This window comes from Bufo gargarizans, chromosome 2 (genome assembly GCF_014858855.1).
Source record: "Bufo gargarizans isolate SCDJY-AF-19 chromosome 2, ASM1485885v1, whole genome shotgun sequence".
In the NCBI taxonomy this organism is placed as follows: Eukaryota; Metazoa; Chordata; class Amphibia; order Anura; family Bufonidae; genus Bufo; species Bufo gargarizans.
Window position 1 is genome coordinate 437,452,887 of NC_058081.1, and position 26,709 is coordinate 437,479,595.

Here is a 26,709-nt window from a genome sequence, read left to right on the forward strand (position 1 = left end):
TGTCCGTAGGACATGTTCTATTTTTTTTTTTTTTTGTAGGTCAGTGGAATGGACATAGATGCGGACAGCACACAGGGGGCTGTTCACCTGGGTCCGCATCTGACCCACAAAAAATGTGGATCGGATGTGGATAAAAACACAGTTGTGTGCATGAGCCCTTAGTTGGTGATCCTATCCCATCTTCATTTTCTAACTATGTACACAGACATAGCTGTCACCCACTGAATAGTACCTCCCACTGGAATTCCAATAATAAGAGAGTAAAATGCAAGTTCTTAATTTGCAAGCACAAAGTAAGCTCGCCGTAGTATCGAGACACACACATACACACCTACCAGAGGTCTTCTCCTGGTAGATGCCCAATACACTATTCTCAAGATCCTACAAACTATTAAAAACCTACTGCATTCATCTAGGACAGTGGCGGCGAACCTGTGGCACGGGTGCCAGAGGCAGCACTCCGAGCCCTCTTTGTGGGCACACGCACCCTGGAAAAAGTGTATGGTGTGCCAGTATGCCTTAGACTTATCCTGCCATTTATCAGCACAGGGCGCACTATGAACAGCCCAGGCAGTGCACTGAATGTAGGCAGGCTATTATACTACATGGAAGATATACTGGACTGTAGTATTCAGGTTATTATACTACATGGAGGATATACTATACTCGACTGTAGTATTCAGGTTAAATTGCTATGTTAGCACTTTGCAATAAATAGGTGTGTTTTGGGTTGCAGTTTTGGCACTCGGTCTATAAAAGGTTTGCCATCACTGATCTAAAATAGCGTTTCATGGAGCTAAGAGACACAGAAAACAAATTGTGAAATATTTGATCAGATCCATATGTGCTTGTTGAGTTTCTCATGAACACTGGGCTGACTCTTTGGAAACTTGGTTGAGCAGACCTGTTCAATGCAATCCATTCCACTGCTAAGGTTCGGCTACAGAATTGCATGCAGTTATATACTTTAGTTAGCACTAGATACCCACATTTGATTGGTCAAATCGTCCAAAAGTCAAACAGTTTGACATTTTACAGAAAAAAATAAATAAATATATCTATATCTCTAATCCTGATATTGTGATCCTGGAGGACTCTGTACAGAGAAAATGATAACCTGATAAGTATCAAGAGAAATCATACAAAACATCAGCTTCCGTAATCCTATGGGGAAATATAAAGAAAATAGGCCAGGAAAATAAAATTAAGTTTTTTTGAAAAGGTAAAATTCAAGACAATTGACAACCCAGAAACATCACTATTCTTAAATATGGTTTAATACTTTTCTCCATTTCTGTACATCACAACACCAAGTTATTACTGCTTGGGAACACTCGATTCAGGATATATAAGGTTAAGAATTGTACCCCATTTTATTTGTACATATATGTATATGATGTGCCACTGAAAAGAACACATTAAAGAAATACAAAAATTTGGCATTTCCAAATATAGCAAAAAGGAAGAAAGCTACCAAGGTAATTTTATATTTGAAGGAGAAACGCTTTCTAAATCAATGCAAATTTACATCCATTTTTCTTAGAAATTTTATAACAGGCCCATGTACAACAGCATTATTCAAACTGTCATTCTGGAATATCAAGACACAGCAAAAAATGTATTTTGGAAGCAACTGGGACTACAAAATAAGTAGGACTGTCTTTAAAAGGGACAATTCAACTTACATCAGTCTACGTATCAGGGAAATAGGTGTAATATTCAACGTGACGAAATTTAGTCCTAGTAGAAATGTAGTCCTTAGTAGAGAATTGGGACAACCATATAGAAAGAGCTAATGCCTTTCTAATGCAGGCAAGTCCTAAGAGAAAAGGGTCCTTTTACATGTAGAGCTGATCTGGCAGATTATCAGGAACAAAGCAGACTGTCAAAAACTGTCCGATCAATGAAGGCGGCATTTGTATGCAGCAATCACATCCGCTGTACGGGGACAAGCGATTCATATAGCAATTGTTGCCCCCGCTACAGAATCATTCCTGCGCAGCAGATCGTTGTTTAGACAGAATGAGCTGCTGCACAGGAACCACAATCATCTGCTCATTCATCCGGTGAATGACAGCACCTTTCACACTGGCAGATTATCGAGAATGAGTGCCTATATAAATGCTCTTCCCCGAACCGACAGACCATTGGTTTGTGTAAAAGCACCTTTAGCACATAAACAAAAACAAAAAAATTTGGAATAAATCAAACTAAGTTGCAGCGGGTGTATTCTTGCCTCAGATTACAGAATGTTGAATTAAGATGAATCATGTTGAAGACTCACTGACCTGTCAAAGAAAACAGTTGTACATAAAGGAAATAAGTCACAAAAATGACAAAATAAAAAAATTAAAATTAAACAGAGAACCCAGGTCAAAGACTTGGAAGTCAGGCATTTGCAGATATCAATTGAGTACTTTTATTAGGATACTGTGTGCCACCCACATACTCCATACTTTGTCAGCCATTAGATGCTGCTGGAAGCATGATTAGTGTTTACGGTACTATATGCATGCTGTTTTTACAGGATCATGCAAGGATAAGTCATCTTCATAACTGACCCTGTAACGTGGTTATGCTATACCCCTCATCTTAATGCCGTTTACTAGCATTTAGGTGCCATGTCGCCCGCTGATGTCTCTAGCAGGTAGCCACATCAATGGACCTCACTTGCTTTAAAACTTACATTAGTACATGTACACTACAACCAGACTGTGCACCGTCTGCCATCTGCTGTATACATTGTATAGATTTAGTATGAACTCATCCATTCTTTATTTTGAAAAATCAAACATATAATAAATGGATAGCTTTCCAATGGATTCTCTCCCCCTGACATAAAAAATAAAAAGTACGAACAATGGTGTAGGAACTTGCATGGATACCTGAAGCAAACTAATTGCCTGTCTATAAAGATAAAATGAAAGAAAACATTTCATAAAATACATGAACTGATTCCTTGGTAAGTAAAAATGGATTCTGGCAAACATGTCCAAGAGGCATGAGGGAACCTTGCAGCCGCATTTACCATCATGACGAAAAGGAAAAAAAAAATAAAAAAAAGTTTTCATTTTTCTTATCCAATGCTTATAGGCAAAGAATTGGAAATGTTCAAATTCTAAGGCAAGGACCATTTTATCTTCCACGATAAATCATCTTCTTGGGTTGGATGCTGGAAGGTTAGGCACATTCTGCCAGACCCATCGACTACCTAGTAGTCATCCAGGTCAAAGAATTCATCATCGCCTCCTTGGTACTCCATTCCTTGAAAATCAACTCTGTACCTCAAGATGCCTGAAAAATAAAGTATCATAATTAACAATGGAATCGTACATTCACTAAGCACTGCCCGTGAGAGCTCAGCTCAGAACTAATATGGCCAGCAGGTGGCAGTATCTGTGTCCCATGCTTAAAGGGGTATTCCAGTAAAGTAACCAATTTTTTGAAAAACTGCATTAAAGGGCTTCTGTCACCCCACTAAAACATTTTTTTTTGTGCACTCATAATCCCTATCCTGCGATATTGCTATACCTTATGTTATTAATAATTTTCGTTCAGTAGATTTAGCAAAACACTTACTTTTATGATATGCTAATTACCTGTCTACCAGCAAGTAGACGCCCTACTCGCCTCCTCATCTCAGAGCGCCTGCGCCAAATCAACACAGGCGCGCAATTTTTGAAATGCTGAAAGGGCCGGCCGGAGGAGATCGCGGCTGGCCCTGGGGGCGCCTGTGGCCAGCATGACACTGCTATTTGTCATCCACAGATCCCCCCCATAACAGTGTCAGCCACTGTGAATGACCTCCAATACAGAGGGTGGGGGCTGGCATCTACACTAGTTTTTTTAATAGCAGCAGGGGCTCAGTGCAGTTATTGTATGCTATTGCACCTGGCCCCTAATTGTATCTACGCTGTCATACTAATTGTATCTACGCTAACTGCAGACAATGTTTAACTATAGAGTATGTTCGATCCAGCAGCCTGTACTTACGACCATAGGAGGCAGGAGGTTGGGCGGGCACTGGCAGCGTAACTCACTACGTCACGTGCCCACAACGCCTGCTTCATTCATAAAGTGGGCGGAGCAGGCACGTGACATAGGAAGTTATGCTGCCAATGCCCGCCCGCCCGCCCAGCCTCCTGTCTGGTATGGTCGTAAGTACAGGCTGCTGGATCGAACATATTCTATAGTTAAACATTGCCTGCAGTTACCGTAGATACGATTAGTAAAGTGAGCGGGGCCCGGTGCAATAGAATACAGTGACTGCACCAGGCCCTGCTGCCATTACAAAACTAGATGCCAGCCCCTCCTCGCTGATACACACGCTGGCCGCGCTGTGCAGCATGCGGTCGGCGGTGTATCAGTGTAAATGGCAGCATTCGCCCCATAAGATGCACTGCCATTTTCTTCCGAAAGGTTCACGAAATATAGGCGTTTTTGTGGCGAAATTGGTCCCATAGGAATGAATGGCGGGATGTTTAAAACTAGAGTGGGAGCTGAAAATAAAAAAATAAAAAAATCAGGACATGATTTCTAAACTGCCACCACTCCCTCACTTTCAAGCCCACCTACACAAATCGGCTGCTAATGTTTTTATAAATGTATGTTTTAATGTAGCGGAAGCACTTTGAGCAACAACATTGCAATTAAATGTGCTATAGAAATAAATAAAAGTTGAAATGCATTCCTCACTCTATCAAGCTTGCCATGTGCACTTTTTAAAATTTGATCAATTGGGTAGTGTAAGGTTTACCATCTTTACTCACTCCAAACACTAGTTACTCTGCCCAGTCCAACCTTTCCAGTTACTCCAGCCACTCCACCCACTGGTGGTAGACTACTGGTGGAGGCAAGAACACTTCACACAATTGCCCCAGAAAGTGTAGCTTTTCTAGTTAATATGGCCTTTGTGAAAATTCTGTGCAACTTCCTATATTTCCTTAGTAGTGCTCCCTTGTTTGCCAAGTCTTTTGTGATGTCCACACTAAGGTTGGGCGATATCAAAAATATTCAGACGATAACTATATTAAGACATTTATTGCGATAATATATACACGAGACGGTATACTGTATGGGGTCAGCCACAGGCCACCATACATACAATAATGTCTTCTTGTTGCTCATGTTTGGGGGACTCATTATTCCCCAATGCCTGCTATTATACATCAATGTGCTGACACTAACTTCAGCTTGCAGGCAGGAAGGGAAGGACCAGGACAGGGCCACAGAAGACATAGACCGTCTGACATACCATCTTTATTTATGACACTATTCTATGCTTTTTAGGGTCTCTCACTCACTCCTGTTCCTCTGCCTGGACACTCCTCGAAGGCCAGGAGTTGGGCAAAGTGGCAAACTCAAATTTCTATGTTCATTCAGCAGGACCTGCGATGACATCACTGCGCTCACCACGTGGTGAGCGCAATTACATCAAAGGTTCTTTGGCATGTCCTGAAGATGCTGGATGCGTTATGAGGATGAGGCGAATTAATTATTTTTTATTAACCCCTAAAGGCACATTTTAGTAAGCAGTCTGTATTAAGAATGCTATTTTCCCTTAATACCATGTTATAAGGGAAAATAAAATGAATAAAACACCTAACCCGAACTTCAGTAAAGTCCGGGTTCGGGTCTGGGTACCACAGTCAGTATTTTATCACGCGCGTGCAAAACGCATTGCACCCGCACAATAAAAACTGAACATCGGAACGCAATCGCAGTCAAAACTGACTGCAATTGCGTACCTACTCACAAACGCAACCAGACACGCTCAACTGAAAAGGGCCTCGGTAATAATTCTGGAGCATGACAATGACAACCATCTGTAATGTGCTTTCCTCACAGGGACTCCTTGCAGGCATAGTTCTGTGGTTGAGGCGACTCACTGGGAAGTCAGTCAACTGTATGGTTGCTCAACCCCAACACAGCGCACACTAGGATCAATTTCCTAGGAAGCCAATTTGCCTATTTGTGTATTTTTTGGAGTGTGGGCAGAAACAGGAGTTCCCCGAGGAAATTGACACAAACACAGGGGGGAAAAAAAACTCCATGCAGATGTTGTCCATGGTCTGATTCGAACTCAGGACTCCACTGCAGCAAAGCACCAATGCTAACCACTGAGCCCGCATGCTGCCCCCTGTCATCTATTGTTATGACTCCATATTGTGGCACTTATTTCTGAAAGTGTTTGAGTGAACTGCTAGCAGTTTGCAATGAAGGTCCAGATGGGATTACCAGTTGGGGTGTGTGTCCCTAGACAGTGACATTATTTAATCAGCACCGCCAATGTCAGACTCTGTAGGGACACTACCCCAATTGGCGACACCCGCCTGGACCTTCACTGCAAACGGCTAGTTACTAATTCATAACTTCTAGCAGGAATAATAGAGGAACAGCACAACAGAGTCATATCAATAGTCAATTGTAATAACAAGGGGGATGCAAGCACTTGCTAAACCAGGCATGTCAGTGGTGACAAGTTCTCTAACATCTGGAAGGTTAACACAACAAGCATCATATATATGTAATTACCTCCAATTCCACCAAATCCTTTCACAAACTGAGATCCTTCTTGTGACTTGTCTGTAACAATCTCCAGTGTTGCTCCAAATTTTTTGTAGTTATTAGCAAACCATTCTAGTAGAGGCATACTCTCTATCAGTTCATGTTCTTGACCAGTCTAAAATACAACATCAGAAATAAAACGTCAGATTCTTAGGAGCTTTACAGAAGAGGATGGTTCCCAGTGGTTTTGCAGAGTCTGAGCTGTATTTAAAAAGAGAACCTGTTACAGGTGCTGTGCCTGATATATTTAGGCCACTGAGTGTGGACGTCATGGACCATCTCACCTTCACTCAGGTGATACTTACTGTATCATAGTTCCATTGTTAGCTATGTGCATGTGTTATATTTGCCAGGTCTTATCCATCTATGATCATTAACTTGCACATATTAGGCTTTAGAAGGACATTTCTTGGTAAAGCGGCTCATCATGGCAAGCAGCTCCAGGACATTTGTGTGGGCATTTATATGTCTATAAGGCCTCATGCACGCGGCCGTTGTTTGGGTCCACATCCGATCCACCGTTTTTGTGGCTCGGGTGCAGACACACATTCACTTCAATGGGGATGCAAAAGATGCGGATACGCTGTCCACATCTGTTGCTCCGTCCCGAGGCCCCGCAAAAAAAAAAAAATATAGCATGTCCTATTCTTGTCCGTTTTGCAGACAATAACAGGCATCTCTACAATGGGCCGCCCGTTCCATAAATTGCGGAAGGTACATGGACCACTTCCCTTTTTGCGGATCCGCGGACCGCAAAAAAAACGGAACGGTCGTGTGCATGAGGCCTAAAGCGGCTGGAATTGTTATGGTCTGTGATGTGTATACATATTGTACGTTATTAGGCTACTTTCACTCTGGCGTTTTGGCTTTCAGTTTTTGAGATCAGTAATGGGCTCTCCCAAGCGGTCCAAAATGGATCAGTTTTGCCCTAATGCATTCTGAATGTAAAAGGATCCACTCATAATTAATCAGTTTGCCTCCGATCAGTCCCCATTATGATTTAGAGGCGGACACCAAAACACTGCCTGCAGCGTTTTGCTGGCTGCTTGATGAAGCTGAGCCAAACAGATACGTCCAGGCACACAATGCAAGTCACACAAAAAGATGAACAGATAGGACGGCTCGACTTCCACTGGCCTCCACGGTTTCCGGGAACACATACTCCGCAGCGGAGACAACTGAACTCAAAGCAGACTTCTGTAAACATGGAATGCAGAGAAAAGAGGCGGCACTCACCATGAAAGTCCAAGTGTAACTTTAGTCATCCACAAGGTATGGACACAGGCAGATTAACAGGGCGCCATACAGGCACCATGGCCTGAGGAAGCGTGATCTCACACGAAACGGCCGCAGCTTCCATGATGGATCTGCCCAAAAACGCGAGTGTGAAAGTAGCCTCATCAATATTGCTTCCTTTGCTAGCTGGATTCATTTTCCATCACATTTGTTACACACTGCTCGTTTCCATGGTTACGACCATCCTGCATACAGTGGCCATGCTTCCACACTATAGGGAAAAGCACCAACCTATGTGAGCTCCCACAGCCTAAGCCACCAGAGAGGAGGGCGCTTTTCCCTATTGTGTGGAAGCACAACCACCACTGATGGATTGCAGGGTGGTCATAACAATGGAAATCAGCAGTGTAAAATGTGATGGAAACATGAATCCAGCCAGCAAAGGAAGCAATATGGACAATCACAATACATTAGCAAGTTGTATTATCTTCCTCTACATAATAAAATCTATTCACTGAAGTGAGACAACCCCTTTAAAAAGTATTCCCACTTTGACACTGATGGTCTATACTTAGTCATCAATATAAGATGGGCAGGCATCACCACTCATCAGCTGAAGGACATGTATGGTGCTCCTGCACTGCGCCCGATTCTTTATATACCACACGCAGCTCTGTACATTTAGTAGTGCTCTGCCTGGTACTGAAGTTTCCTGTTGCTCAGAATGGGAGGGAGTTGTTGTAACAGGCACAGTCATTACAAGATGTCCACAGCTGTTCCTGGTAAACTAGGAATGGGACAGCAGTTATAAAACACCATATACCTTTAGGAGTCAGATTCTTACCCAGAAAACCCATTTAAACCAGTTACTGTGTTAGAACTATGGAGGATTTATCACACCCTGAACTCCACTTTTACTGCAAAGTTGCAGAATATGGCTTTGCAACTTTTTGGGCTTAACTGTGCACAAAACTTGACTTTCTGCATTTTTACACCACTCACTTCAGTTCTGTATTGTGGGTGGAAAAGTGGTGTGGTTAGCTAGGTCACTTAGCTTCGTCCCAAATTCTATAAAAAATCCACCAAATTTAAAGAAAATCGTGCAACATTTGATACATTTTGCGCAGAGTAAGCCAATGCGGACTTAAGCAAAACTGACTTCAAATATTACCCTTGATAAATTTGCCTACAGCTGGTCTCTTAAAGGACAGCCAGCACCCTAGGCGTGGCAAAGCTCCATCAGGAGGTATCTCCCAGGGAAAAAACCAGGACGCCACCTTCCAGAAGTGGTTCCCTATGAGTCAATATATAACAGAGAGCTGGTCTGTTTAATAGGTAGTTTGTCACCATTTTTATGCTGTCCATAAACTAATGACAGATACCCTTAGCAAAATGCAGGGTCACTTTCTTTAATTCACCCAGCCACTTTGCTAAAATCTTGTGCTAAACAGCTCCAGCTCATGCCGAACGAGTCTCCATATTCATGAGCACACAGCTCTCCATTTCAATAGGGCCGCAAAAGATACGGAGGGCACACCGTGTGCTGTCCATATCCACACTTCCGTTCCACAGCCCCACAAATAAAATAAAAAAGATAGAACATATCCTATTCTTGTCAGGAAAGGAAGTTCCGATCTCCAAAATGCAGAACACTCAATGTTTAGCGGATCTGTCATTTATGGTCCGCTAAAAGGAGATTTTTGTGAAACTCACCTGTAAAATCTTTTTCTCGTCTTTTCCATTGGGGGACACAGACCATGGGTATAGCTTAGAGGTATTAGTAGGAGGGACACTATGCAAATGAAAGAGCTCCTCCTCCTCGGGCTATACCCCCAGACTCCACCAGGAGGAACTCAGGCGTTGCACAAGCAGTAGGAGAAGGAGCAAGAAAAAATCATGGAAACCATCGGACCAAGCCATAAGGTCCAACCAGAAACAGAAAAACTGAACTAAAGACCCCTCCTGCAACAGGAATAATGGGTGGGAGCTGTGTCCCCCAATGGAAAAGACGAGAAAAAGATTTTACAGGTGAGTTTCACAAAAATCTCCTTTTCTCGTGCTTTTTTCCATTGGGGGACACAGACCATGGGACGTCCAAAAGCAGTCCATGGGGTGGGAAAAAATATCAGCACCGCCAGGAGGAACGCCCCAACGGTCAAACAGGAACCACAGCCTGCAAAACCCTGCGGCCAAAGCCGCATCAGCCGAAGCCAGTGAATGCAACTGACAAAAATTTGCAAAGGTATGCAAGGACGACCAGGTGGCCGCCGTACACAGCTGAGACGCAGAGGCACGACTGCGTCTTGCCCAGGAAGCCCCCTCCGCCCCAATGGAGTGAGCGGCAATCCTAGCCGGGGGAACTCCACCACAAGCGTGACAAGCCGCGGAAATAGCCAAGCAGATCCAGAGTGCCAAGAACGGCGGACGGAAGCAGTAGCCGCGAGACACACCTTCAGGACCCGTACAACATCCAGGGAATGCAGAGTGCGTTCCTTGGGGTTAGCCGGAGAAGGACAAAAGGAAGGCAGGACAAGATCCTCATAAAGGTGGAAGGGAGAGACCACCCTGGGCAAAAAGAAGGGGACTGGACGGAGCACAACTTAATCCTGGTGGAAAACCAGAAAGGCTCCTGACAGGAAAGAGCGGCCAGCTTCGACACCAGTCTGACTTAAAAGCTCGTGATGGGATGTGAACTCACAGCCACTGCATAATAGCCCAGAACTTTAATCACTACGCTATGTAGCTGTATCAGAAGCTATGGTCACAAGGAAGTCCAGATGAGAACAGTCAGAGAGACCCTCCTCAAAGGCTCGAAGGGGGCCGACTGCAGAGCGCGCAGAATCAAATTGAGATCCCAAGGAGACAAAGGGGAAACATACGGGGAACCGAATGCGCCACCCCCGAAGAAAGGTCACCACCGGACCCTTAAGAGCATGGGACCTCTGACGGCCCGCGCCGAAACCTGACCTTACAGGGAACTAAGCGACAGTCCCTGCAGAAGCCCAGACTGAAGAAAAGACAGTACCATCAAGATGGAAAACCGAAGGGGAGGGAACCCCGAACCCTCAAAAAAGGATAGGAAGGCCATCCAGGTACGATAGTAAATCCGGGAGGAAGAAGACTTCCCCGGACTGATCATGGTCCTAACCACTGAATCCGAGAACCCCATCTTCATCAGGATGGCGGTTTCAACAGTCACGCCGGTAAACGAAGAGACCGCAAATTCCGGTGGAAGAACGGGCCCTGAGACAGTAGGCCCTGTCCGTCGGGAAGAGGCCATGGGGCGTCCGCCAGCAACCGAGCCACGTCCGAAAAACCACGCGCGGCGAGGCCACTCTGGGGTGATGAGAACGGTCGGAGTCCCTTCCGCCTCGAACTGGCGTAGACCCTTTGGTAGGAGAGGAAAACAGAGGAGGCTGAAGTCCTGCCACGGAGACACCTGCGCATCCATCCGTACGCCTCCGGATCTCGGGCGCGAGCCAGGACCACTGGGATCTTGTTGTTGAACCCGGACGCCATTAAGTCCACATCCGGACGGTCCCATCTGTGGCAGATTTCTTCGAACCCTTCTGGATGCAGAGACCACTCGCTTGGATCCACCGTGTTGTGGCTTAGAAAGTCCGCTGTCCAGTTGTCCACTCCTGGAATGCAAACTGCTGACAACACCGGAACGTGCGTCTCCGCCCACGTCAGAATTCTCTTCACCTCCTGCATCACCATCCGGCTGCGGGTCCCGCCCTGATGGTCGATATAGGCCACGGCCGCGGCATTGCCCGTTTGAACCCGCACTGGGAGGCCCGCAAGGAGAGAGGTCCAATAGGAGAGAGAGAGCGGAAAAAATCACCCTCAGTTCCAGAAAGTTGATTGGAAGGCGAGACTCTGCCGCCGACCAAATTCCTTGAACCGTGCGAGACTGGAAAACGCCCCCCCCAACCCAGGATGCTGGCATCGGTGGCGGCGATCGTCCAGGAGAATGCGAGAAAGGAACTCCCCGACCTCAGGTTCATCGGGAACAGCCACCAAGGGAGAGCTGCCCGAACCCGCTGAAAGGTAAAGGATCTCCTGTTGCGCCAGGCGAGTGTGAAACTGGGCATATGGAAGGCCTCGAAAGAGGCTACCATAAGACCCAGGACCTGCAAGTATTCCCGAATGGAGAGGCACGGGGAGCGCAGCAGATGCGACACTGCCCCCTGGACCTGGGAGGACTTGAAGGCTGGTAGAATACTTTGGCAGCCGAGGTGTCCAAAATCACCCTCCGGAAGGAGAGCCTCTGGGACGGGAAGAGGCAGGAGTTTGGGAAAGTTACCAGCCAGCCGAACCGTTCCAGGGTCTGAACAGTGATCCGGACGCTGTCCGTGGTCTGCGGTAGAGAGGGGGGCCTCTATCCGGATATCGTCCCGATAGGGCAGCAAAGGAATGCCCCTGGTACGAAGAAGCGCCATGAGCGGTCCAGAACCGTGGCAAGGACCCGCGGGGTGGTCGCCAACCCGAAGGAAGGGCGACAAACTGACAGTGTCGACCCATAATGGCGAAGCGCAGGAATCGATGGTGGGATTCCGCAATCGGGACATGTGATAGGCCTAGGAGCAGCAGGGCGGGCTGACTGGGCCCTCTAGTGCCGGGAAGGCTGGTGCAAAGGAAGGCCTCTTTGCGGGCGACCTGAGACCCCCGGCGGAGGAAGCAGGCGACGGCCTACCAGATGAGAAACGGCAAAAGGCATGCAGAGATGAACTCGTCCAGCTGATCCCCATAAGGTCTGGAAACCCCAAAGGGGAGATTAGCAAGGGAACGCTTGGTGGAGGCGTCAGCGTCCCACACCTTCAATCAGATCTCTTCGCGCTGAGTGACAGAGATGGCCAACCTGCGGGCAAAGAGGGAAACAATGTCCCTAGAAGCTTCGCAAAGAATCTTAGAAGCCTGAGACATCTGGAGAACCAACTCCAGTGTGTTAGTAGCCGCATCTCGTACCGCCAGTTCCTGGTGGTGGTGTTGTAACCACACCGAGAGAGCACTGGCTACCCCTGCTGAGTGAAAGGTAGGTCACAGGGACGCGCTGCCAGCGAAAAAAGGACCTGGAAGAGAGTCTATGCGTCTGTCTACAGCATCCTGGAAAGAGGAACTGACTAAGACAGGAAGGGCCACATAATTGGCTAATCCGGCCACCGGAGGATCCACCTTAGGGGGAGGAGACACCTCTCCTCGCCGTCAGCAGGGAAAGGAAAGTATATTCATGCGCTGGGTGGTCGAGAACCTTATTAAGACTACCCCAGGCCCTGGACATGACCGCGGAAAAATCCCTCATGGACCGGGAACATGGTAGTCTCCGACTGCCTGGACGGAAAAAGGGGGAACTCCTGACCAGTGGAAGGAGGAGAATCCCCTTGGAGAATAAAGGTGTCTCGGACAGTCACCACTAAGTCAGCCACCCTGGTGGAGAGCTTAGGCGAGGGGTCCCGCTCCATGACCTAATCAGAGCCGGAAATTCTCCTTCAGACTTGCGCTCCCTAAGGGAGGGGAGAGTCGCCCGAACGCGCCTCTAGACGAGGGGGGGGGAGAGCCAGAGCCATCCGAGGAGGGATGCTGCTGCTCACGCTCCCTGTTAGTAGTCGGGCGTCTTCTGTGGAAAACCACTTAGAGAGGTGGTTGGCGTCACAGGATTTGAAAATGCCCTATAGTCCAAAAAGGACCTGGCTCGTCCGAGCCGGATAATTCTCCTTCGGATTACTCTCCCTAGGGAGGGGGAAGAGCAGTCCGCAAGCGCCACCGGCGAGGTGAGGGGGGTGGAGAGACGGAGACATCCGAGGTGGGATGCTGCCGCTCACGCTGCCTCTTCGTAGTCAGTCACCCACTGTGGGGACCACTGAGAGAGATGGAGTCGTTAGCGCCACAGGATTAAAAGACATGGTTGCCTTGGCGACTAAGACCAATTTAGCGGCCGCGCTGGACATGGCAGATGCCCAAGCGGGGACCGCAGGCCCCCAGGGACGTGGAGGAGGGGTGGAGGAGGGGGGTAAGGCAGGGATGCAGGTAATACTTATCTGCTCCTGCAGATCTTCTCCCTCGACTCCAGGACCAGCAGGGATGCACCTCTTCAGGCGTCTGACTCCTTGTCCAGGAGTGCAGTGTTCTGGTGGAGGGTGGCAGCAGGAGACCCAGTAGCTGGTGGGATACCGGAGCTGCAGGTCGAGCCCGGATCCACTTGTCTTCTTTGGGGGGCAATGGAGGCAGCCAGGCAGCGTCCAAGGACGGCAGCGGGCATTCCACGGGGGACCAGGAAGGCGCCATGCCGACCTGTGTCCCCATCTAGAATAATGTAAACAATTTTTGAAGGCTGAAAGGGGTTTTGAACTCAGAAAGCCTGGACATGGGGCAGCAGCAGCAGTACCACTGAGCTACCAGCTTGCCTGGCACAAAACGGAGTAGAGTGATGAGGAGCTGCACGGCCATGAGCAAACAGAGTCTCCGGTGTAAGGAGAGTCAGAGCGGCATGCCGAGGCTCCGCCTCCCCGAACGCGTCATTATGGCGCGAAAAAAGCGCGCGAAAATAAGCGCGCGCACGAAAAATAAGCCGCGAAAATAAGCGCGCACGCGAAAATATGCGCGCGCGAAAATATGCGCGAAAATAAGCACGCGCGTGATTTCAACAAACACCACGTGGAGGCGCGGCCTGCCGGCGGGCGCTGAGGGAGCGCAGCAGCCAAGGCCCGACGAGAGAAGCGCTGAAGCCCACAGTTTAAGGGGGAAGAGATGCCAGTACTCCAGTGCCAAAATGAAGAAAGTGCCCCATCAGGATCCTTCTTCAAGCTCACCCAGGTAGCCACAGACAAACAGACACAGAGGGAGGGGGAGGGATTGGGCAACACTTATCTGCTCAGCATGCTCCCTCGATGTCCAGACCAGCAGGGATGCGCCTCTTCAGACTTCTGACTCCAATCCAGGAGAACAGTGCTCTGGAGGAGGGTAGGCAGCAGGCGTCCCAGCAGCTGGTGGGATGCCGGAGCTAACAGGTCGAGCCCGGATCCACTTATCTTCTTGGGGGGAAATGGAGGCAGCCAGGCAACGTCCCAAAGACGGCGGCGGGCACTCCACGGGGGACCAGGAAGGCGCCATGCCGACCTGTGTCCCCATCTAGAATAAAAATAACAAAAAGGAGTAGAATCAGAGAGTCAACCTCCTTCACCAGACACTAAGCAAAGACTGAGTTCCTCCTGGTGGAGTCTGGGGGTATAGCCCGAGGAGGAGGAGCTCTTTCATTTGCATAGTGTCCCTCCTACTAATACCTCTAAGCTATACCCATGGTCTGTGTCCCCCAATGGAAAAAAGCACGAGAAAACAGATATGGTGGTGTGAAGGGACCCTTAAGGAGAGCCACACTCCGACTACATGTTTATGAGTGGACAGCACCCTGAAACTGCTGTTTATGGATGGATATTTGGCTTGGCTAGCAAATGGTTCTCTTTTTCCGGGAGATACCGCTACATGCTCACGTTTGAGGTTTAATAATTTATGTCACTATATTACAGTTTTCATACTGGCAGCAGTCACAATAAGCTGATAATTCATGTTCTCAGCTTTGCCATCTATACAGGCACAGGATGAGCGGAATCCACTCATCAGAGGGTGTGATGAGTTAGAAAGGACCTGTCAAAACAAAATGCTATGACAGCATCATGTGCTAGAGAAACTGATAAAGTAGGTAGGAAGATAGAAAAAAAAAAATTCCCCCTACAATGGAAGAGATATTCCGTTAAAAAAAAAAAAAAAAGTACACATTTATATCTTTGCATTTCCCACCTCCTGTGTACAGCTATTGGTACAGTGGTGAGGGGTTGTCAGTGACTGATAGCATTGGGAATACGTGTGTATACAAAGACAGCTGTCCATCACTGATAACCCCTCCTTTCAGTACAGATAGCATTTCACAGGAAGGGGAGCAGGCAAAGATAAGGCCCCATTCACACAACTATTTTTGCCCTGCATTTTTTGCCGAGTTGACGCGGATCTATTAATTTCAATGGGGCCGCAAAAAATGCGGACAGCACACATATGTATGTCCATTCCACAGCCCTGCAAAACAGATAGGACATATTCAATTCTTGTCCGTTTTGCAGACAAGAATAGGCATAGTTAAAACGGGCCCGCAAAAACCAGATGATGTCACACGTATTATTTGCAGACTGCAAAATACAGTCGTGTGAATGTGCCCTTAAAAGGGGTTGTCCGGGTTCAGAGCTGAACCCAGACATACCCATATTTTCATCCAGACAGTCCCCCTGAGACTAGCATCGGAGCACCTCATGCTCCAATGCTCTCCCTTGGCCTGTGCTAGATCGCACAGGGCACGGGTTCTTTTGTTTTCAATAACACAATAACGGACGGAAACATCTGCCCGGCAGTATGTTCGGTGACATCACCGGCTCTGATGGGCGGGCTTTAGCGCTGCCTAGCCGTTTTAATGGCTAGGGCAGCGCTAAATCCCGCCCATCAGTGCCAGTGACGTCATCGGGGTTCCTGGCAGCCCCATGGAGAGCCTGGTTAGTCACGAACTCCTGAAAATGCCTTTGCCGTGCACGATTTATCGGGGGGAGGGGGGAATGCGGGCTGCCTGGGTGAAAATAGAGGGATGTCCGGGTTCAGCTCTCTTAATGTATAGAGTACAGGTTTTACTGAATGTTTTCCATAAAACTATATTATAGTAACCTGCCCAGCACTTCATAGTGGCAGGTCCTCCTTATTGACAGCTCAACTGTACAGCTAGGGGATGCGGTGATGTAGGAAAGCTGTATACACAGAATGCTCTGTGGAGGTCCCCTGAAATGCAAACCATCAAATTGGAAAATAAAGGGCACTGACAGAGGAAAGGCATCAGGATCCTGATCAGTCTTACAAATGCCATCAGTTGGCAAACCTTTTGACGGATCCGGCAGACAGTTCCGGCGACGGAACTACCTGCAGGATCACTCTGCCGCAAGTGTGAAGGTAGCCTAAAACTTATCTAGCTTAGTCGATGTAGGAAGGGTGTAGTAGAAGGTATGCTGCTTTGAGTGAACTTTTAACTGCTTAGTGTCTGCCTCCTTGTGGCACATATTAGGTAGCCACACGACTGTAATAAGCTGAAATTATTTAATTTGAAATATGAACAGAATAAGGCTACTTTCACACTTGCGACAGTGATCTGGCAAGCAGTTCCGTCGCCGGAACTGCCTGCCAGATCCGGCAATCTGCATGCAAACGGACAGCATTTGTAGACTGATCCGGATCCTTAACACAAATGCATTGCAAGAACGGATCCGTTTGTCATACGAAGAAACTGATCCGTTTCTATTTTTTCTCTCACATTTTTAAAAGGTCCGCCCATGTGCAGACCGGAAGGCCGGATGCAGCACTAATACATTTCAATGTAAATTAATGCCGGATCCGGCATTCCGGCAACTGATCTGGAATTTTGGACAGAGATAATACTGCAGCATGCTGCGGTATTTCCTCTGTCCAATACGCCGTCCAGTGACTGGACTGAAGACATCCTGTTGCATCCTGAACATATTTCAATCCATTCAGAATGCAAGGGGATAAAACTGATCAGTTGTTTTCCAGTATAGAGCCCTTGTGACGGAACTCGGTGCCGGAAAAGAACGCTAGTGTGAAAGTACCCCAATAAAAATAAAAGCAAAAAAAAACCTTTACATATTCTCCCCCCCCCCCAAAATTTTTTACAATTAAATTAAACCTTAAATATGCTGAAGTTTTGGCTGCTGAAATAGAGGCAAAAACTAAAACATTTTACTGGTCATTAAGGGGTTAAAGGAATAAATGACAGGTGGTGCTGAAAGTTTTCCCACAAAACTATTTATCAATCTGCTCAGCTCCTGCTGTATAACATATCGAACGTCAAAGTAACAATTTTTAAGCAAACGGAAGCCCGATCCTTATTTTATATAATGTGTACCTCTTTGTCAGTGAAGTGCGATTTGTCTTTTTCTTGTTCCGGTGTTAGATAAAGAACTTTGTCTTCTAAACAGGGGAAAAACAAAGTCAGGCTTAAAATGAATGCTTCACGATACTTAACTTTAATTTATAAAAGAAAAAAATAAATTACCTTCTGAGCCATTACATCGCAAGACATATCTCATTATATCCAGGTTCTCATACACTATCAGAATTTCGACCGCTCCCATTTCCAATGCCTTTAGTGTGTCTTCAACACCAAAACAATACTTCCCCGTGTCCTGGCTGATTTCATCAAAGTATCTCCCTGTAAATAATTTAAATTAAATTTAAAGGCCATGTGCATCTTTGGAAGCAATTTTTGTTTATGATTGCATTTAACTAATTTTCGGCTAATCATATTTTCAATTGGACTTGTATTGAGCAAGTCACAAAGGGTTAACTGTTTTTTAGCTATGTGACTGGTACTTTCACTCATCTAATAACCCTTATCTCTAAACTACTGAGAGGTCATAAATCCTTACTTAAGGGTGCTTTCACACTAGCGTTATTCTTTTCCGTCCTAGGAGCTCTATACTGGAAAAGAACCGATCAGTTATATCCCCATGCATTCTGAATGGAGAGCAATCCCATCAGGATGTTTATAGTTCAGTCTTTTTGCCTTTTCAGGACGGAGATAATACCGCAGCATGCTTTGGTTTTATCTCCGTCCAAAATCCCAGAACCCTTGCTGAAATGCCAGATCCAGCATTTTTTTCCCATTGACATGCATTAATCCTGGATCTGGCCCAGAGTGTTCTGGCAAAACGGATGAGTTTTTGCGGTCAGCGCATGCTCAGACCACAAAAAATAAAATAAACGCCGGATCCATTTTCCCGGAGAGACTGGACAAATGCCATCAGTTTGCATACTTTTTGACGGATCTGGAAGGCAGTTTCGGAGACTGAACTACCTGCCAGAATCCTTTACCGCAAGTGTGAAAGTACCCTTAGCCAGATTCTTATCAGCAAGATAAGAACTGAGCTATAATATTATATAGCGATTTATAAGGTCAGAGAGCAGAGATAAGGAGTCTGTCAGCTTCCCAACTGATGGAAAAGAGAAAATCCACAGGCTGCTTCTAGAGCCTCTCAGCTATATAGAAAAAAAAGGGAATCCATATTTTTAATAAAAATCAATTGAAAAAATAAAATAAAAAATGTTTAGCTGAGAATGAGTACAATGGAATATAAAATAAATAAATGCTCCCAAAATGTGTACAGTCTTTAATTCACAAAAATCTATAAAATCATTGATACCTGTTAACTAAATCCGTTCAGAAATAGTATACTCCTGACCAAATCAAGTGAGAGGATGCTGTGGGTCCTAGTTGTGCCCCAACATAAGGCACATAGCACAAGGTCATCCTGATAGATCAACCCTTTACCTTGATTTAACACATAGTACAAGTGGGAAAAGTTAGGGGTTTCTAAAGGTAAACCAAATTAAAAGCTTCCACTCAGATTTCTAAACCAAAATGCTTTTGCTAGACAATCTACATGTTTCATACCTATTAGCTTCTTCTCTTGGATAAATTTCACATTCGAAAGGACTTCCGTTGATAGTTCAATTGCTTGGTTAAAACCATTTTCTCCTCCATAAGAGATATCTACTAGCTTCAGGACTTTGGATTGCAATCGCTAAGAGGCAAAACGCTTACAGTCAAACATTTATAAAGGAACAGTACAAGATAATCTTCAGTCAGCAGTGATCTGCTATATGCACGGTTACATGTGCAGCCTCTGCTCCTGTATCAATCAATAAAAAGGACAACCGGATGGGCCTGTGCACAGTGTAGTATCCTGATGTCTGACACTACACATCATTGTGCTTGCTGACGTCACTGGATGCCACTCCTGGAATCTCAGAAGCTCCAGGCAAGCAAGGCATGCTCCAACTGTGGACCAGATATTAAATTTGCTTCGCATGCCGTGCTTGCACTCGTTTATGATGCAGACCTTTGTATATTATGGTCTTTATACATGTACTGTGCACTTTATTACATATATGATTAAAAGGGGGACCTTGTGAAATCAATGGTGTCATATATTGTTACTCAAGTATTCTGTGTGCAGGTGGCATTTCATGGCAGGACTGCATCCTTACCAGTTTTACTTTTTTTTTTTAATCGATACATTTTCAAGTAACTATGTTTAAGGACTGGACTTTTGGCTTGTAGGTTTAGTGTTACTATTCACCTTGACAATACGTGTCCTATACAGTGACACTTGTGAATACACAGCAGCCAGTTGTCAGTTTATTTACACATTTCCAGGAAGAATAACAGAGTACAAGCAGGATGCAGACATCTCAGACAAGCTGAGGGGGTTCTTTCTATCAACATTTTGTAATCAAATGAGAAAATATATCCTTCTGTTGGGATTGATCTGGCTAGGGAAACGTGGTGCTACAGAAGGCAATTATGGGACACAGTCTGGGGTGAAGTTTGGAAAACAATAGAAAGGTGGACTATAAAACACAAAAGCTCTCACCTGATCAAACATATCAGACTGACTAAGCTCCGTTTTGAAGTCAGCGGACCCAGCCAGCACGAGACCGGCTACATTCACTTTATCACCAGAAATGAACAGCTGCACTGCAGTTTCTGCTACTTTCCTGACATAGTTGTGACGTTTCTCCATTCTTAGACGTGCAAAACGCAAAGCAGACTGCCCTCCTCTGCCTGTCAGGGGACAAAAAAATAAAAGCTAATTAGTCTTACCGATAATTAGATTTTCCAAAGTCAATGACCGCACCAGGAGAGAGGATCCTCTGCCCAGGACAGGAAAACCACAGATATTTAAAGAAGGAGGGGCATCTCCATTCCTCAGTGGTCCACAGACGAAAGAGAGCATCCCCGATAACCATCCTTCTGATTCATCCAAATCCATTTAAAGGATAACTGTCATATTTTTTATTTATTTTTTGCTAAAGTGTAGGGCAAGTGATGGGTAACAATTTTGCAATAGACTTTATTTAGCCAAAATGTTTATTTTTGGTAGAAAACTCGGGCTGAAATGGCCCTTAGCAGCACTCTTCAAAAGAGCGTTGCTAAGGGCCATCCGTCCATTAGAAAAGACGGGCTGTGCAGACGCTGTGCTTCTGAAGCGCGCTTCCCTGGGAGACAGAAGGCTGGGCACAGGAGTCTTAGGAGTTAAAATTACATTTATATTCCCCCTATATTCTCCTAACATCTAAGTAACTAAACTCCAACTCCTTCTGACACCTGGGGTTGGTACCGAAGTAGGGTTGTTGCGGGTATCGAATTTCCGATACCCAAACGATACTTTTGTCCTGGTAACAATACGATACCAGCATTTCCATTTTTTCGATACTGGGCTGCGCTTCTGCGCAGTCTAGTATTTCTGAACATGAGCGCGCTGCTGTCGGCGCGCTCATGTTCCCTCAGCAGCACACCAATGAGAAGCACACCCTGTGCTGCCACCAATGAGAAGAGAGGGACGGAGGAGGGGCAGGGGCACTGCACCACCGATGATACGACCTTTCCTACACAGAGCAGCTCCCAGCGATGTCCCAGCACTCGTCATTCCCGGGCGCTGCTCCGTTCGCCCGCTGTGCCCCATTACTGTCTCCTCTGCTGCGCCACATGCCAATTACTATCGGAGCGATGGGGAGGACACATCAGCTTCTCTAGTGGGCGTTTCTTCTCCCTGGCTGTAGCGCTGTCCAATCGCAGCGCAGGGAGAAGGAACGCCCACTAGAGAAGCTCCCCCCCATCGCTCCGATCGTAATTAGCATGTGGAGCAGGAGAGGAGACAGTAATGGGGCACAGCGGGCGAACGGAGCGGCGCCCAGGACTAATAGTAAGTGCTGGGACATCTGGGACAAATTCAAATATCCCGCGCTCCAGCGCAGTAGGAGACGAAGTATCGCGAGATCTCGCAATACTACTGACGGGTAGTGCTATCTCCCAATACCTGCGTTCCCGTCCTCCCCGCATTAGGCAGGAGAAACAAAAGAAAGGGAATCCTCCAGAGGTATGCCACCCTCTCCTCATCAGGGAGCGTGTAGTGGGGAACTCATCCGGCACGCTCCCTAGCCCAGCTTTGGAGAGAAACTAATCGCCAGCAAATGCTAGTAGGAATCCTCTCCCAGGACAGGAAAACCATTGAGGAATAGAGAGGCCCCTCCTTCTTAAATATCTGTGGGTTTCCTGTCCTGGGCAGAGGATCCTCTCTCCTGGTGCTGTCATAGGTAGAAGGGAAAAATAAAGTAAACTGTAAGGCTCAATTTTACTGCACAAACAACAGGCGTGTCTAGTCAGGAAGGTAAAGAGATTTCCAGAAGTCAAATATTACTGGCCTGCAAACTCTCCAGAAGCATCTTACTCTGTTTTAGATTAAATAATGATCATCAGTATTATTTTACTAATTGAATAGATACTCAAATTGATAAGTCACTTAATATCCCCCCACCCAGTGTATTAAGATCCAAGAGTAAGAGGAGTCTCACCATGCTTCTTTGGAAGATCCACAGTGAATTTGTGCAGGACTTCTCTTGTATTTCCTTGTAGAGTTCCAAAAAGAGCTCCACTACCATCTATTACTATGAATCCAAACTTGCTGTCATCGGAAAGGAGAGCTGTAAGAGCCTGCAAAAACACATTCCCATCACCACTTTAATACAAATTCTTCAGAAATGGAAGTGGCACCGTTTTAGGTACCAAAGTATGCAGCTACATTTAAAATCCTGAAATAAGGCGGAACATTCAACCTTCAAGACTTAAAAGGGGTATTGTTACCATAAATATAACTTATGTTTTACACCAATTATCTAATATAATAAAAATTTCACATACCGCATTTTTTGCTTTACAAGACCATTTTTTCCCCTAAAAGAGGGGGGGGGAATGGCAGTGCATCTTATAAAGCGAATGGCGCACTTTTTAAATGACTAACACGGATACATTGCCGCCCCTATGCTGCACAGCGTGGCTGGAGGCCGGCAACTGCTGTATCACTCGTGGTGGGGCCCGATGCAGTCACTGTACTTCATTACATCATGCCCCGCTCACAGCAGTCTTTATATGTAAAATCTTTTTATGTAATACTCCAGCAATGGCTCTGCTTTCTTCTGTAACAGTACTCACTATCAGAGCAGCGGTCCGGCCAGCACATGTCACTCACACCGTCATGCTCCTCCGACTGACTTGTTATGCTGCCGGCCGGACCGCTGCTTTGATAGTGAGTACTGAAGAAAGCAGAGCCATTGCTGGAGCATTACATAAAAAGATTTTACATACAAAGACTGCTGAGAGAGGGGCCCGGTGGTGTAATGGGGGGTCACACAGGGACAATATACTGTGACACATGATACTGTGACAGGCATATTATCCCTGTGTGAATAGTGACCCCCATTACATAAGATTCTATGAGTGTCATCCAACAGATCATGACAACCTATCCAGTGCCAGAAGTAGGAAGAAGCGACTCATACATGCCCAGGCGTGGCCCCAATTAAAGCACTAGAGGGAGTGTTGGGCACAAAGTGCCTGTGTAAGCGTGCAGGGAAGCTCATGTTGAAGTCACTGAAATGTGCACACAAAACACTGATATTAAGAATATGTACATGGAGCAATGAACATGTGCAAACCACACCAATTGTATTGTGTACATGTGATGAGACTGATGCACGTGATGATTTTGTGTGTGAGAAATTGATACATGTGGGCCTAAAATCGATGAAAATATGTTAATGGTATAAAGTACATTCTGAATAATTATAACCCTAAAAATGTGGTGTGTATATGTATATTATACACAGAGAAAAGGGGAACCTGTCACCTCGATCTTGGACTTCTCTACAGTAAGTAGTACTGCAGATAAGGAGTCCGGGGGGACTGAGTCACAACTAAGTCATGTGAGAGATATACGGTGACATCACACGGCCTAGGAAGTGAGCAATGTCTGCCTCTAACAGCTGCATAACAGGGAGATCTGGTTGATACTCGGGCTTGTGGGGGTTCACAAGGAAGGAATGCGTTCCCGAACAACAGATGACCCGGGCATGTGGTCACCTCATTAAAGGGACCTATCCAAGTAAATGTGTCTCCTGTGATTGTTTTGCACTGTACCGCCATACTTGTTCTACTATATTTTATTGTCTTTTACGCTCCATGATCATGGAATTATACAAAAACACACAGTTCTGTAGTACATACAAATACCTGCAAATCACCTGGAATGTCCATATGCAAAATAGATCCAATGTGTCCAACTAGGCCCAAACCCCAGCTGTCTTTCCTAACATCTGCTCCCCCCTGAACTTCCAATCCTTCCTCTCATTCCCAAGTCTCGGTAGACGCTCTGGGAAGCGCTTCGTGCACTTTCCTCCTGTGAACTATTGCCTCAGGGACGTGTTCTGTGCAGGTGCTGCTCAATTCCTAATTCATTATGGTTCAGTGGGTCTACACAGACCCACTGAAATGATTCAGTGTGGGTGCTATGCATTCATGTCACACATTGCACCCGCACATGTGAAAGGGGCCTTAGAAATGATGCAATGTAATGTCAGTGGGGAGGGGATGAACCCTTGGTAAGTGGTGGGGGGGCCCTGAAGACATTGGGGAGAAGAGGCAGTGAATAACAGAGCTCAGCTTCTGACAGGCTCACTATATATACACATACAAGTGTGGTGCTTCTGCTATCAATTCCCAGAACATGAAGAAAAGGCAGTAGGTAAATCACTGACAGTAACGAGTAGAAAGTCCATACCTCTGTGTGAAACTTGTTGTCACATAAATACAACGATGTGTTGATTGGTTTGAAAGGTTCAAAGTCAATGTTGACTTTCTTCTCCTTTCCTTCTTCCGTTACAATTGTTCCGCAGTAAACCACTAAACCATTTGGTGGTACTGAGAGAAAAAGCAATATTTTGTCAGATAGGAGAGTCTAACATAGTCAATCTACAGATACATTTTCTAGCCTGCAGAAATTTTTTAAAGGGTGCCCAATCCTTTGTAAAAAGCAGGTCAGTGCTGAAAGGGGTTTGCCATACTCCCAATATTGAGGCCCTACCCTCAGGATAGGTCAATCAATACCCGAACGGTGTCCCCTGCAGCCTCCGGCACAAGTAGCTCCAAAGTGTTGTGACCACCCCGGGTTACTGCAGCTCAGCTCACATGCACTTTATTTACCCTTGTGACCGCTGAAGGGGATCATATGATCACCATTTGTGACTTAAATGTTGTCTGCTGGAACGAGTTCTATCCAAACAGACAGGGCATAAAGACCACAGGTTGTGCAGTGCGCTATAAGGAGGATAATAAAGTGCCACGTAAAGTGAACCTGTCACAGGGATTTTGGGTATAGAGCTGAGGACATGGGTTGCTAGCTGGCCACTAGCACATCCGCAATATCCAGTCCCCATAGCTCTGTGTGCTTTTATTGTTTGAAAAAACGATTTGATACATATGCAAATTACCTGAGATGAGTCAGCTTGAAAATATGACTCTTCGCTGGTCACACGTAAGATATGACTCAGGTTAATTTGCATATGTATCAAATTGTTTTTTTTACACAATAAAAGCACAGAACTGTGGGGACTGGGTATTGCGGATGTGCTAGCGGCCATCTAGCAACCTATGTCCTCAGCTCTATACACAAAATCCTGGTGACAGGTTCCCTTTAAAACAGAAGGCATGATGCCAAAGTCATACAATAGACCCCATCAAAAGGCATAGGGTTCCAACATGGTGTTTGTCATTTTCATAGGAAAAATGCATGCTGCTCTATTTTCAGATCAAACCTGAAGGATCTCCACACAGAGCCTCTGATGGCCATGTGGGAGTAGCTATTTTTTGTTAACATTCTTAACTGATGGCTTTCTGGGGAGTACTGGGGCAGATTCTTGTCACTAGGGGGTACTTCACGGTATTACAGCATCTGACCCCTAAAGAGGTCTACATCTGCCTTCAGGACAGATCCATTTGCTTACCTTTGTTGTAGAGCTTAAGCCTCTGCTGTACAGACGTAATTGCTCCCAGGACAGACAGACGGTTCACACGGGACTTAATGTTGGACGCTGTACCAAACTCATCTGCCAACATCTTGGCCACTCTTGAAATTTGGTCTTTGGGAGGAATGATCAAAGAGATCATACTGGTGCCATTTCTGCAACGAGGAAGAGACTGCCATGTCAATAATCCACTAGGAGACAAAGCTTCATATAAACCTGTAAACTATATGAGAAGTTTAGGGCACCTCTTACCAGTTTGGAGCAGTCATCTGACTCAAGATTTATCCAGGCATGGAACAAGTATTTGCCAAAAAGCACCCGATGTTGCCCAGTTATAAGGACAATTTCTAATCTGGGTTAAACGACTGAGGTCTGGGCTACGGAGACTTTCAGCCATGAGCAAATTGCAGTAAGGCCTCATGCACACGACCGTTCCGTTTTTTTACGCCAGACCCTCATCCATTCCCAAACTTAGTTCCTATTACACAGTCCATTTTTTCCATTTAAGGGTATCTACACATGGTGCAGAAAATCCAAATGAAATTTGAACCAAAAAAAAAAAAAACACATGCACATAAACCTGCACTATTTATCTTTATTTTGGTGCACAACCCCATTGAAGTAAAACCACCCTTCCACTCTTTGTTACACTGCATTTTTTTCAGCAAAAAAACAACTGTTAAACAAAAACGCATGCAACTGTGCACAGCCACTGAATGGTCACTGTGCTTTCACACAACTTCTCCCCTCCATGTATTTCAGTAGCCATAACTTAACTTTTTTCATAGACGTGGCACCTTGTTTTATGCGGGAATTTTTTTAACGAATATTTGGCATTGCTGGTGGTGCAAATAAATGTTTTTGCTGAGGTATATGTACTTCTCTGGTCCTTAAGTCACGGCCAGAGATGACGTACATGTACGTCATGGGTCCTTAAGGGGTCAA

General features: G+C 45.9%; 1 protein-coding gene across 1 annotated transcript in view; it reads right to left on the reverse strand.

The window, feature by feature from the left end:
* Positions 1-1,259: 1,259 nt before the first annotated feature.
* Positions 1,260-26,709, reverse strand: part of ETF1 (eukaryotic translation termination factor 1) — a 33,073-nt gene continuing 7,623 nt past the window's right edge. The window contains exons 3-11 of the mRNA XM_044280940.1: positions 25,744-25,919; positions 24,522-24,661; positions 22,261-22,399; positions 20,280-20,470; positions 19,298-19,427; positions 17,900-18,055; positions 17,750-17,814; positions 6,535-6,682; positions 1,260-3,294 (exon numbers count right to left, since the gene is read on the reverse strand). Of these exons, the coding sequence (XP_044136875.1) occupies positions 3,212-3,294; positions 6,535-6,682; positions 17,750-17,814; positions 17,900-18,055; positions 19,298-19,427; positions 20,280-20,470; positions 22,261-22,399; positions 24,522-24,661; positions 25,744-25,919 (1,228 nt within the window). The 3' untranslated portion in view covers positions 1,260-3,211. The remainder of the gene's footprint in view (positions 3,295-6,534; positions 6,683-17,749; positions 17,815-17,899; positions 18,056-19,297; positions 19,428-20,279; positions 20,471-22,260; positions 22,400-24,521; positions 24,662-25,743; positions 25,920-26,709) is intronic.